This window comes from Bos grunniens, chromosome 10, assembly GCF_055505025.1.
Source record: "Bos grunniens cultivar Pamir isolate PY7600 chromosome 10, Bosgru_T2T1.0, whole genome shotgun sequence".
NCBI classification, from domain to species: Eukaryota; Metazoa; Chordata; class Mammalia; order Artiodactyla; family Bovidae; genus Bos; species Bos grunniens.
Window position 1 is genome coordinate 83158066 of NC_141174.1, and position 14117 is coordinate 83172182.

General features: G+C 50.0%; 1 protein-coding gene across 15 annotated transcripts in view; it reads left to right on the forward strand.

Moving 5' to 3' along the window:
- CELF6 (CUGBP Elav-like family member 6) overlaps positions 1-8480 on the forward strand; it is a 30299-nt gene extending 21819 nt beyond the window's left edge. For 3 of the 15 annotated variants that reach the window (XM_086322672.1, XM_086322679.1, XM_086322678.1), the window contains 10 exons: positions 3391-3519; positions 3622-3701; positions 3862-4005; positions 4122-4254; positions 4352-4498; positions 4706-4768; positions 5021-5101; positions 5188-5331; positions 5892-6046; positions 6865-8480. In XM_086322672.1, coding sequence (XP_086178798.1) covers positions 3391-3519; positions 3622-3701; positions 3862-4005; positions 4122-4254; positions 4352-4498; positions 4706-4768; positions 5021-5101; positions 5188-5331; positions 5892-6019 — 1049 coding nt within the window. In that variant the 3' untranslated portion in view covers positions 6020-6046; positions 6865-8480. Of the gene's footprint in view, positions 1-3390; positions 3520-3621; positions 3702-3861; positions 4006-4121; positions 4255-4351; positions 4499-4705; positions 4798-5020; positions 5102-5187; positions 5332-5891; positions 6047-6864 lie in introns of those variants that run through there. The other 12 variants (XR_015135254.1, XR_015135251.1, XR_015135255.1 and 9 more) reach the window with 12 other exon arrangements.
- The last annotated feature ends 5637 nt before the right edge of the window (positions 8481-14117 follow it).

Below are 14117 nucleotides of genomic sequence, written 5' to 3' on the forward strand. Positions count from 1 at the left end.
CTCTGACATGGAAGTGACTGGCTGGCTGTGATGAGCCTAGAAGCCAGAAACTTGGGCACCTCAAGAATTCCTTTGGGCCAACTTGAGGCAGAGCCTTCTTTCTAGAGCAGTATCTTGAGACCCTTCCTGAAGAAGACAGAGGGACTGACTCTAACCTGGGCTTTCAACCCCATGATTTGTTACATTAGAATCCCTGTTTGACCAGCTGCTCAAGGTAGCTTTATGGAGATGAACCTCTAGGGTCCAAACAACTTGGTTTGGTTCAAAAAAGCATTGATAGAAAAGCAAGAAGCACACATTGGTTGCACCATGAAAAGGCAGTTATACTATTCAACTGTGTCTCTTTCCAACTATGTCTCAACTCCGCACTGATGCTATCTTCTAATTCCATCCACTCTAGGAAAGTTAGGCCTCCCTGTTCAATATTTCCATCTTTCTACAGACCTCCCCACCACTCATGTAATGCTTTTACTCAGACATTTCTGACCTACCTCTTACAGAATCCTCTTTTTTACCAAACTGCCATAGTTCAACCTAGAGGGTACTGAATTTTCTGGACTAAGTCCTGTCATCATCGTCTCTCCGGGAGCATGCCTCAGCCCTCAAAATCTTTAGGGATGTGCATTTGGCAGCTACTCTCAGAGGGCCAGCCTGTAATTCTCTTTGACCATATCTCTTAAGAAACTTATCCCACCATTTCCGGATCATCTGATGCTAACGTGCACTGTGACCCTGATCATCCTCCTGTCAACACTATCAAGGTTCCTATAAAGGGGCAAAGAGAACACTAGGATTTAAGGTGATACCTGTGCAGTGTGCAGCGCAGAGACCAGCCCATGGCCCAAACTCATTTCAATTTCAAATTCTTTACAACCCAGTAGCTCAGAACCATAGGGTCAGTGCCCTGTCATGGAAATGGAAATTTTTAATTTGGGAGACTCTCATTGGAAAAGAAGGATCAGAGAATTTCATGGTCTTTGACATGAGCTGTAACTGACCACCATTATCAGAAAAGAGCAACAGGAGAAAGAGCAGATGAAGGATTGGACCACTGTCCACACAAACCTCTTCTATGTCCTGGGGGCACCTTCTCAGCCATGACATCTTTCTTCCTACCTAGGGCAACCTGGATGCTGTTTCTTGTGGCATGACAGCTTACCTGGGTGCTATCATCATCTTGCAGATGCTACCCAATGTCACAACTGCACTGCAAGTTAGGACATTATGAAGCCCTGGGACTCTGAAGACCCCAGATCTTCTCCAGCCCCTCTTGGGCCTCTTGTAGATGCATGGGCATACTTTGGTTTCATAGTTCAGAACAATATCAGTCTCAGAGGGTTTGATTCCTTGACCAAATAGGGCCTGTCTTCCAATGTCAAGGCAAAACTACCATCAGATTAGTCAACAGAATCATGAAAGACCATTCCTGTCTTCTCAGGTTCCTGAACAGAATGATCTCACATCCCTCTTCATATACCATGTGGAATTGTATGTTCTGTCTTTTAGGTCAGTGGTTTACAAAGGACTTTCCATGGAGCCCTTTCTAGGGAGAACCAAGGGAAGATGAAGCAAGAGAAACTCCAGCCATCTTCCCTCTTTTCTGGCTTTACTTCAAACAGTTCTACTTTTCTCTTATATTTTGAGCTTCATCCTGATCTTTTTGTTAGAATGATGGATTTCATAGCTTTTTAAAAAGGTTAGGAAACCAGTGATCCATTCCAAGGGCACTCTTCTGTGGCTAACACACCCAGGAGTGAAGTACACCCACTGGTTTGTGTTCTTACCACAGAAGGTTGGTACCTCCACTAGAATTTTGGCCACAAGTACATTATCTATCCCTTCCCCATCAGGATTTCTGGGCAGTTACCCTCTGGACAGAGGGAAGGGTTCTGCTGAAACATATAAACCACATATAATTCTTCTGTCCCAAATAAACCGCAGCCCATGCCTTTCATAAAGACACAGCATTGACAGGCAGATGACAGACACCATGGTATTCAGGGCCGCCTAGGCTGAACCCCACACCATCCAGGTGAATATGGACACACACATAATCTCCTTGTCAGAGATTCCCTCCACTGCTAATTTTGATCAATCTGTTCTTCCTTTTCACTGTCACCCACGCTTCAGCCTACGACCTTCATCAGCCTTGTTTCCTCTGCACTCAGGATCCAAGGATCCCAACAGCCTAGCCAAGCTGGCCAAAGAGAAAAGGAGTTTGGGATGGATTTTCTTGGGCTCCAGGATCTCAAAGGTGGAGCCTGAAGCCATATTCCCACCCAGTCCTTCTCTTTCAACTTGTATCACCCTGATGAAGCCCCCTCTCAAATTCAGACTTACCCTGGTGCAGAAATGAGAGGGGCTTTGACAGCAGGACCTGTGAGCTGGACTCCTGGATAGTGCTCTTGCCGGATGTGCATCTAAGTCCTGCCAGCTCCAGTTCTGCAGCTTTTTTCAAGGGCACAGACCCAGCGTGCAGCCCCTTTCCGGGCATCTCTACCACTCCCATAGGAAGCGGGGACACAGAGGAGGATTCTCAGGTGGCTACTGGGTCTGCAGGCAGAAATTGTTCTCCCATAGCACCAACACCTGGGGAAAACAGGGGAAGTCAGGGAGGAGGCAGCAGGGCTCAGGGAGGGCCTCGTGGGCTCAGTGAGAAGTAAGGGAGGTAAGGAAAGGGGTCACGGGTTCAGCAAGTGTAGTCAGGAAAATGCCAATGTTGGAGGATTAGGAACCCAAGCTCCCCTTCCTGTTTAGGCCTTTGGGAAGGGCACCCAGGTTGAGTTTGGAGCTGGCGGTGGGGGTTCATCATTCCAGTGCTCAAGAGTCTGGGGATGCATCAGTACAATGAGACAACTGTTTCTGTGCTGTTTTTTTGTTTTGTTTTGTTTTTTGATCCAGAATTTTCTTTGATTCCAGTCATTGCCAGCAGGCTTCTCCTTAGGGTGTACTTATCTCCTCCAGACCCAGTATGGATACTAGGACCCCTCTAGGACTTCCTCCCTTAATAGGGCTGAAATGGTCCAAAACAGCATTTCCCAAACTCTAAGAACATAAAGGTCAAGCATAAAATGGTGCATGTAGGGCTTTATCCAACCAAAAAATATGGACTGAGTAACTTCCCACAAGAGCAGCCATGAGTCGGAGTTTTTCCAGGACTCGGGTTTTCCTGATGGAAATCCTGAGTGCCTTTCCTCCAGATCCATCTGAAGGTCATCCTTCCCCTCAAAAAAAACCCAACCTTGTGGGCCCAATGAGTTAAGGCCTTCTCATTTCCTCCTCTTCTTCCCAGAGCTAGACCGTGGTTAGCTCCCTTCCTAGGCTCCTCTGTTCCTCTGCAGAGTCCAAGAGGACTTAGGGTTCCCAGGTGACTCCTGGATTTGTCCCCAGAGGACCGAAAGCTGTTTGTGGGTATGCTGGGCAAGCAACAGGGTGAGGAGGACGTCAGACGCCTATTCCAGCCCTTCGGCCACATTGAGGAGTGCACCGTCTTACGGAGCCCTGATGGCACTAGTAAAGGTGACTTGAGCTGACCCCTGGATTTCCTGATGACCCCTGCCTCACTCTGGACCACAGGACCCTTTGGCCTCTGTGACCTGAGCCACCTCTATCCTGCCCCAGGCTGTGCCTTTGTGAAGTTCGGGAGTCAAGGGGAAGCTCAGGCAGCCATCCAGAGTCTGCACGGCAGCCGGACAATGGCGGTGAGGGCGGGCGCCGGGGCCAGGGCGAGGCCAGTGGGGTGGGGGCTGGCTGCTTCTCCCCACAAACCCGGGGAAAGGCCCTGAGGATAAGCAAGGCACTGGGCCCAGAGCTGGAGCTGGAGGTTAGACCGGTCCTTGCAGCCTCCTCTGTCTTACCCAGGGCGCCTCGTCCAGCCTCGTGGTCAAGCTGGCAGACACGGACCGCGAGCGCGCACTGCGGCGGATGCAGCAAATGGCAGGCCAGCTGGGCGCCTTCCACCCCGCGCCGCTGCCGCTCGGGGCCTGCGGAGCCTATACCACCGCGGTAGGTGCCTGGTCCTGGAGTACACGTGGCGCAGCGAGTGAGCCAGGCTGGGGCTAGGGAGCCCGAGCAGCTGCCCGCCACTGGTCCTCTACACTTGCCCTTCTTCCCTCCCAAAGATCCTGCAGCACCAGGCGGCCCTGCTGGCGGCGGCGCAGGGCCCCGGCCTCGGCCCAGTGGCGGCAGTGGCTGCACAGATGCAGCACGTGGCGGCCTTCAGCCTGGTAGCAGCGCCTCTCTTGCCCGCGGCAGGTACTGCGCGCAGGGGGCGGGGCCGGGCGGGGCTGGGGCCAGGGCGGAGCGAGCGTGGGGCGGTGACCTGACTTTCCCACCTCCTCGCCACCTGCAGCCAACTCCCCGCCCGGCGGTGGCCCGGGCACGCTTCCGGGTCTCCCGGCGCCCATCGGCGTCAATGGATTCGGTCCCCTGACTCCCCAGACCAACGGGCAACCAGGCTCGGACAGTCTCTACAATAACGGGCTCTCTCCTTACCCAGGTGGGCCCCTCACTCCGCCCAAATCTCCCCCCAAACGGAATGGGGAGTGGGGGCTGGGGGATGGTGATGGCAAGGCCTGGCCTCCCTAAGAAGAGACTCCTCCTTCCCTGCTGCCTTTCATCGCCTCCCTCCACACTCCCTGAATTCTCACCTAGCCCTGCCCGTCAGCCCACCTTCATTTAGGGCCTTGTGCCCCTCTCTCCCCAGCCCAGAGTCCCGGCGTGGCTGACCCCCTGCAGCAGGCCTACGCTGGGATGCACCACTACGCAGGTTTCACTTGGCGCTACGCGGCCTGGGAGGTTTGAAGGGCCCCAGAAAGTAACAGGGGGATTTGTGGGGGGCGGGGGGAGGGGAGGTTAGGCTCTGTTCTGAGGAGTCGACCCTCCATTCCCTCACCCTTGGATCCAGAACGACCTTTCTAGGGGTGGACTGGCTGAATTGGTCAAAAGTGGCCAGGCAGGTGGGGTCCTGCTTGGGGGATGGCTCCTGGGGGTCACTGCCCGCTCCCACCTCTGTCTCCAGCAGCCTATCCGTCGGCCTATGCCCCAGTGAGCACAACTTTTCCCCAGCAGCCTTCAGCCTTGCCCCAGCAGCAAAGAGAAGGTGAGGGACAGGGGTCTGGAGATCAAGGCCTGGTGGGGCTGGACTTAGGACTCCTCCCCTGAACCAGCCTGCCGCTGTTCCTCCAGGCCCCGAAGGCTGTAACCTCTTCATCTATCACCTGCCTCAGGAGTTTGGTGATGCAGAACTCATCCAGACATTCCTGCCCTTTGGAGCCGTTGTCTCTGCCAAAGTCTTTGTGGATCGTGCCACAAACCAGAGCAAGTGTTTTGGTGAGTTGAGCCCCATCCGTGGACCTCTCCCTCTCCTAATTATGAGGCTCCCTACAAACCCTAAGTTTGCGCCTCCGGAAGTCAATGATTCCTAGAAACTGAGTGTATAGCACTCAGCAGGGTCCTAGACCAGGAACAAGTCTATATCAGCTTCACCTGGGACGGTCAGGTGTCTGGTAGATCTTCAGCCAGGTTAGGCTTCAGAATCTGGCCAGGACAAGTGGATGGGGGGGTCTGGAGTCAGAGATTCCCTCCAACTGCAACTGCAATTCAGAGGATCAGAATGGGAGCTGTGAAGGGAGAGAGCTTTTTCCATGCCAAGAAAAAAACAGAGAAACACCCGCCACCCAACACACGCACTCAGAATTACCTCCTGTCCTTCCAAGAATCACAGGAAACTCAGGCCACTTGTCCATGTCTGTATGAACCTGTGTCCGTGTGTGTGTGCACACATGCAGATGCTGAAAGGTGGAGGAGTGTATGTTGATGGAATTGGCCTAAGAGGGGTGAGAAGAGGCTGGGCAGAGTTCCCAGCTAATGTCTCTGCACATACCCTCCAGGGTTTGTTAGCTTTGACAATCCAACCAGTGCCCAGACAGCTATTCAGGCCATGAATGGCTTTCAGATTGGCATGAAGAGGCTCAAGGTTCAGCTGAAGAGGCCCAAGGATGCTAACCGGCCTTACTGATCTGCTCTTACTGACCAACCACGAAAGGTGAGTCCTTCGTAGACCCCAGGCAGATGAGTCCTGAGTGATAGAGGCACTCTCAGCTTTGCCATTCCTTTTGGGATGTTGAGGACACCCACCTCTGAAAAAATCTGGGTGAGAAGAGCCAGGAGTTAGGAGGAATCCTCAGTTTGGGGCTGTTTTTTTCCTTCCATCTATGAACTGAGATAAATTTGACATCATTCCTGTCCCACAGCCTGGGAGAGATGATTATAGTAAGATCCAACCAGCTTGTTCCATGCCAGAGATAGTCATGGGGACCTGTGTAGGGAGGGCAGAGGAGTGGAGAATGAGACTAGAAAAGTAGGTTTGTGTCAGCTCGTGAAGGGTCTTAAAGACCATGAGTTTGGAATTTATCCTGAAGATGGTAGAGAATCACTGAAGAGTTTAAGCAAAGAAAGGACAGGATGTCAGGGCTGGGATGATGGCAGTGAACACGGAGATGAAGCAAATACCCTGAAGATTTACGGGGCCTGGTGGTGATGGGGGGGAAGATGACAAGCTCTCTTAGACTTCTGGCAAGGCCAGCTGCCTGTGACTTTTAGAGATTTGCTGTCTCAGAAGGTTCACAAGACCCTCCTTCAGTTGAACTGTCCTCCAGGGAGCCCTCAGGAGGGGGTGCTGGCCCATGGTGATCTGCCCAGAACCCAGAGTCTGGCTCCAGGGGGAAGCCTGAGGTCCAGCCACTCACCTGAGATGTCACGGATGGGGCAAGTTGCTCTTTCTGTCTTGTTCTCCAGAGTGACATTTTTCTTTATCTCCTTTCTCTCTCCTTATCAATTAATACCCAACACTGGAAACTGAAGAGTGAGAAGAAAGGAAAAGAGAAGCACAGAAATGCTTGAGCAGCCCTTCCTGAAGGAGCAGCCGCAGATGGAGGTGGACCCTAGGCCAACGCCTGGGCTCAGGCCGCTTTAAGGATTGTTTTCACCAAGTGGGTTGTTCTGTGCCTGTGATGCAGAGCTCAGGCTGGCAAGGCAGCTGGGGCTGGTTGAGGAGTGACTGTCTAGGGAGGGGAACCAGCAGATGGCCTAGGGGGTGCCAAGGGCTTCTCCAAAGGGAAGCCCAGATCTACTTCTTTCAAAATCATATCATTCCTTAGAGTTTAGGGACCAAAGGACTATTGCTTTTTTAAGAATATATATATATATATATATATAAATTAAAACAAAGAAAAAAACAAAAAAAAAATCACAAGAGAAACAAAAGAAACAGTATAGAGTCTAATAAAAGCTGCCTTTAAATATCCCTAGGAGACAGGGTGAAGAAGACCCTTGAAGGCCCCAGCCTAGGCAGAAGAAGGCTGTGGAAAGGTTATTCTGTGTCTCATTTCCTCTTAACCTCCCAACCCCACCCCAACACCTTTTAAAGTAATTTAGGACTTGAGGTCTGTGTTCCTAAGCATGTAACAAGAGAGTTATGGAAGGCAGTGAGCCCACAGCCCCCAGACTCAGAGAGCATCCCTGAACAAGCCTTGATGAGGAGCTCTGGCCTGCCCTGGTCCTTGCCACCCTGAAAGGCCTCTTAAGCCAGCAGGAGTGGGAACCTGCCTTTCCTTCTTGACAGCCTTCCCCGTAGAACCTCTGCTTCCCCAGTTAGGATGAAAGGGAGTTTGGACCACCCCAGTCTTTCTCTTCCCTGTCCAGACAGACAGAGGCCCTGCCTTTGGCTGAGCTGAGACACCTCCTGTTTCCCCTCACCTTGAGCCAGCCCCTGTGTCCCCTTGCTCCAGACCACCTTCTGTCTCTAAGTCTACCCACCTGTAAAGTAGATTCAGGATATATATAGAGGGCTGTGACAACAGACTTGGAAGATTCGCTACTGTATATACTGCCATTGAGAGAAGGGGATAATTTTCAATATTGTAGAAGCTTCAGAATTTAGAGGTCCCTCTTTACCCAGGACCTGGGAGGGAAGTAGATGTTTTGCCAAAATACTTCTTCATTCCTTTAAAAACTACATCTTTCCTATGCAAGAGTGTCTCACATGTGCTTATCCGAGGTGCTTCTAGATGGTGAGCAGTGTTCAGCTTAGAAGTGGTGTGTGCTCTGTCCGTCTGTCTTTGTCTGTCTGTGTATCCAGTGGGTGCCATATAAAGCTGATCGATGGTGGTGCTTCCTGCCTGCTTCTGTGAGATGGGCAAAAGTTTTGGCTTAGAACACCACGACTCACCTTGCCTTGGTCAGCCTTTCCTGGGCCCACAGGGCCTTGCACATACTGTTCCTAGGAGGATAATCTTTGCTCCACCCCACAAACCTGGATCAGACTAGTCTGGGGCCCCAGCTGTGTGGTGGGCACTCTGGTCCCCAGCTGTTACTGAGGCTGGAGGCCTCTAATCTGATGTCACATCAGACAATGAAGGACATGGCGGGGGGAGAGTTCCTCCTTCATAAGAGTTTCTAAGAAAACTTGTTCCCACCTGTTCCTTTGTCTTTGACTCGTTTTTGGAGGGAATGGGATGAAAACTAACGTTACCAGGTAAGATGCCATATATACCAACAAATAATTTCCAGCTGAAAAAGGAGCTAGTGTCAAGGGCATCTGTACACCAGCACAATGCTAACACACAAAGCACCCTGGACACAGATGGGAATATGTAACATCTGCACATACAAACAGCTATTCACATGGAGACATGGAGGCCCCTCACTGCTAGGTGCTAAGCACTGCGCTAGGAGCCGGAGCACAGGTATGGTCTAAGCCAGTGCTCCCCAACCTGTTCTGGCACCAGGGACTGGTTTCACGGAAGATAATTTTCTCACAGATGGAGGAGGGATGGTTTCGGGATGATCCAAGAGCATTACATTTATTGTGCACTTTGTTTCTGTTATTATTACATCAATTTCACCTCAGATCATCAGGCATTAGATCCCGGAGGTTGGAGAACTCTGCTTTAGTTAAAAACTTGCTGATCCCTCTAAGCTCATGGAAGACTTATATAATGTCTAATGAGTTTAAACAACTATGGTGTTTGTTTCTCTGTTGTGCGTGCATGTGTAAGTCCAAATACTTTCAGTTGCAAGTGTCAGAAGCCCAACTCAAACAAGCCAACCGGAAACTAGTTGGCTTACAAAATTGATAAATCAAAGGATGTACCTGCCTTTAGGTACGGCTGGATCTAGGCTGGATCTGGATTTAGGGGTTAAAACGATGATGTCTTCATCTCTTGACTCTGCTTCCTTCTATTTGGTGGCCTCACCAGTTCTAGCTCTACAGACCTTGGGAGAACTGTGGCCAGAATGGACATGTGCCCACGTCTAGGGTGGAAGAGTAAGCCACCATAATCGGCAACTTCAGCAGGACCGTGTGGGAGAGTGAAATGGCTCTTCAGAAGAAGAGAAGATGGGCGGGTTAGCAAGGTGCACCCACAGTATTCCAAAATCCACCTATATACTCTTCTTGACAAACATACAATCTCAAAAATATGCCTACCTACTGATGTAACATTCTTCGGCCTAACAAAAAGCTGCACTCACCCACTTCTCAATAGGAGGCAAAACCAAACCATGCCCAGTTGCTTTACTGAGCCCTCAGTACAGGGTCCCTTTGTGATGTGCAGTTATTGATTAGGTCTGGATATAACGCCTTGTGATTTTGCAATCTATGGCTTAAAGATAAATGTAGCTACCTCTGCATAACCAATATGAAATAGAAGAGGGAAATAGGATAACCATTAAGAAAAAAAATTCAATTTGGAATCGAAGAGAAAACAATGGTCACTAATCCATAGCATATAGCAGATCCATCCTTCTGGACAGTGGAGTGAGTTTCTTGGTCAATGAAACTAATTACTCTAGGTCCCTTCTTATCTTCTTTATCCATTGTCCTTTATGGACATCCTCAAGAAGATGCCCCTTCTGGAACTGAAGCATCCCTCCTCCTTTTGGACATGGTGCGTCGTGTGTGCATGGTTCAGTTGCTCAGTTGTGTGCTACACTTCTGTAACCCATGGACCGTAGCCCACCAGGCTCCTCTGTCCATGGGATTTCCCAGGCAAGAACACTGGAGTGGGTTGTCATTTCCTCCTCCAGGGAATCTTGATCCCAGGATTAAACCTGTGTCTCCTGCATTGCAGGCAGATATTTTTTTACTGCCTGAGCCATCAGGAAAGCCCCCTTTGGACATGGATTTGGGCCTAAACATTGTCTTAGAGATTATGTCTTCCCAGATCCCTGACTGTCAAGTGAGAAGTCTCTGCACAATTCCTTTCAAACTAATTTGATTTGATTCCTGGTTGCTCTCTGTGAGCTAGTAACCATCATCAAGAATCTTGCTAAGTCCTTGTCCTTGAGTCTGGATCTGACCCTTGTGATTTCTCTTAGCAACAGGTCACATTTGGCCCATTCCCCTCCTGCTCAGCTTCATGGCTTCCACAATGGACTGTCTGTGATAATGTCCTTAACCTCAGTTCCTCCAGAAACATTATATATATATTACCTATATACGTAATATATTAAATATATTACCTGTATAACACTTGGCTGGCTCATGCTCCAGTAACCCTGACTCAGTTCAGTTCAGTCGCTCAGTCGTGTCCGATTCTTTGCGACCCCATGAACCACAGCACGCCAGGCCTCCCTGTCCATCACCAACTCCTGGAGTTTACCCAAACTCCTGTCCGTTGAGTTGGTGATGCCATCCAACCATCTCATCCTCTGTCATCCCCTTCTCCTGTCCTCAGTCTTTCCCAGCATCAGGGTCTTTTCCAATGAGTCAGCTCGTTGTCACATCAGGTGGCCAAAGTATTGGAGTTTCAGCTTCAACATCAGTCCTTCCAATGAACACCCAGGACTGATCTCCTTCAGAATGGACAGGTTGGATCTCCTTGCAGTCCAGGGGACTCTCAAGAGTCTTCTCCAACACCACAGTTCAAAAGCATCAATTCTTTGGCGCTCAGCCTTCTTCACAGTCCAACTCTCACATCCATACATGACTACTGGAAAAACCATAGCCTTGACTAGACGTACCTTTGTTGACAAAGTAATGTCTCTGCTTTTTAACATGCTATCTAGGTTGGTCATAACTTTCCTTCCAAAGAGTAAGCATCTTTTAATTTTATGGCTGCAATCACCATCTGCAGTGATTTTGGAGCCCCCAAAATTAAGTCAGCCACTGTTTCCACTGTTTCCCTATCTATTTTCCATGAAGTGATGGGACTGGATGCCATGATCTTAGTTTTCTGAATGTTGAGCTTTATAGTCAAAAATCCCTAAGCAGTACTGGCTCGTAGGCCTCAGCACCAAGGCGCTATTCAGGACAGGAGTAAGGCAACCACAGAAGCACTGGTTCTGGCCAATCATCAGCTTGCTTAGCTCCTTTCCCTCTGGCCATGGTCCATATTACACTAAGGCCACATCACCGAAACCTTCCTGAGGGGAGTCTGACAGTGGACACTGAATTGGGGGGACCCTCTGAGAACCTGTATAACTTGGGCAGAGTCTTCACCCTTCAAAAGGGCTCCTGGAATTTCTCTCTCTCTCTCTGGATGCAATCTGGGTGTCTTGGATATAGATATATAGAGAAAAAACCTTTGGTCTAAGATAGGACTGACAACCTCTGACCTCAGAAGCAGCTCTGGATTTGCTGTGTGCTCTGACCTGGGGTCTCACCTCTGCCTCAGTGGCGTAGAACATGCATGTGATACCCTCCAAAAGAGGGTACAAAGGTCAGGGAGATGTCAGAATCTCTTTATCTTTTGTAGCTTGGGTTCTGTCTTTGGGCAGTCACTGTCCTGACTATACCTGCCTGTACTGTGACACAGCCAAATGCAGCAGGGATTTAGAGGCTGTTTGGGGCCTCTGCCCCTTGCTTCCTGGTGGCTCAGCGGTAAATAATCTGCCCACAATGCAGGAGACTCAGGAGATGCGGGTTCGATTTCTGGGTCAGGAAGATCCCCTGGAGGAGGAAATGGCAATCCACTCCGGTATTCTCACCTGGGAAGTCCCAAGGACAGAGGATCCTGGTGGGCTACAGCCCATAGGGTCACAAAGACTAAAGACTTAGTCAGACATGACTAACACACATGCATCCATGCTGGGCCTCCCTCAGCCAATATATTTGCACAAGCATGTTACACAGCCCTGTATTCTTCGGGAGAACCCATGAAGGAAGACACCTCATTGGCTCAGGAAGCTCAAAGCCAATGCACACTCTACAACCACCCTTGGAGCCTGAGTCATGTGGGGTCCACAAAGAGCTGACCAAGTCTGTGCCAAGTGCAAACTCAGAAAGGGTAGAGACTACAGCTCTTTTTCTCCCCAGCCCTGGCTTCAGGAACTGTCCTCACAGTACTGCAGCCTGGGCTAATGCACCTTTGATTGCCACCTATAGAGGGGGCTTTTAACTTCCAGGCTGTAGCCTCCTGCCCCCTAGTGGCCTAAGAGCACAGAGACCCAGAAGGCACAGCAAACTGCAAGCCTAGGTTTGATTCTTCCCAAGGTCTTCGGTGCCCAAAAGACTATGTAGGGATCCACAAAAGGAGCCTGAGAAATTAGCCTCAGCTTCTCCTAGGGAGTAGGCCAGAAATGGCCTGACCCAGCACACTTGGCACTGGGACCCTGAGTGCCAAGTGTGCTGGCACTCAGGGAATCCAGAGATCTGGGCTGGATTTCCTGCAAGTGAGCTAGAACTCCAATACTTTGGCCACCTGATGTGAAGAGCTGACTCATTTGAAAAGACCCTGATGTGGGAAAGGTTGAAGGCGAGAAGAGAAGGGGATGACAGAGGATGAGATGGTTGGATGGCATCACCAACTCAACGGGCATGAGTTCGAGTAAATTCTGGGAGTTGGTGATGGACAGGGAGGCCTGGCGTGCTGCAGTCCATGGGGTCGTGAAGAGTCGGACACAACTGAGCAACTGAACTGACTGAACAACTGAGCTGGAAAAATCAGTTGTGCCTTCAGGACATTCTTGCTACCCCAAACAGTGTTGGGATGGGGGCTTTGATTGTGGCTCAATATCTCAACCCAAGTGTTCTAGAGGCTCACATTTTGGAATGATGGAAACCCAGGATAGTGAGGAGGAGAGAGATGCGGTGAAGAAAGATGTGAAGCAATGCGAGACAATGTATCCATGTGGTGGCCACTGTGTCACATGAGCCCTGAGGAGACAGCCAATGACTTGACGAGACTGCTGAAGCACAGAGTGTTTGCAAGGAGAAAGTGCACCTTGAATGGGTTTACCAAGAGGAGATTTGACAGGGGGTTTTCCCAGCTGTTCCCCTCTCACCGCTTGATTTCTACTGGCCAAGGTGCACCCTGCAAAGACCTGACACCACTGCATTTTTGAGTTGCATCATTTGCCCCCTGGGTGGCTGCTTGGGAAGTCAGATCCCATGCCGGCCACGTGGCATTTCTACCACAAATTTGGAAGTGGGGTGGTGGGCTACAAGAGAGAGAGAAGGAGGTGGCTGAGGGAGTCTGGAAAGGCACATCAGGTTTGTGACCAATGCACCTCACTCTCTCCCACAGGATTTACAGCCAAGGTTCCCAGACACCAGAGCCCCCAGGACTGTCTAAATTTTAAGTAAAATACACATTATTTAATTTGGGAGGGAAAAAAAAAGACACATTCAGCTGTGGCTTGGAGGAGCAGGCCTTTTCTCTAGAACTTTCCAGACCCTAGGCTCCAGTATCTCCTGCAGGATATCCCACCTCTTCACCCTTGTTCTCATTCATTTTAGTTTGGGGCAGAGGATCTGGCTTTTATGATCTATAACACATGTGATTATCTAACCCTTGGCTGTCTAGCTAGCCAGTCACAGGCAAAAAAGGAACTCTAGACAAAGCTGCCTATGGTTTGGTTCTACTAGCATGGAAGCAGATAAACTTCAGGACCTTACCAGAAATCTTGTGAGAGACCAGTATACTGCAACATCCATATATTTGTCCAGGGTGTCCCTGAAATCTCCATCTAGGATGAATACATGACCCAAAGCTCCAGATAAAATAGAAGATCATTTAGCGAGCTGACTTGATACCACATAACAGGGATTTCTAGCTTCCCATTCAATGATTGTGAGAGCCCCACACTGTCTCCACTTCAGTTCCACCAGCTCC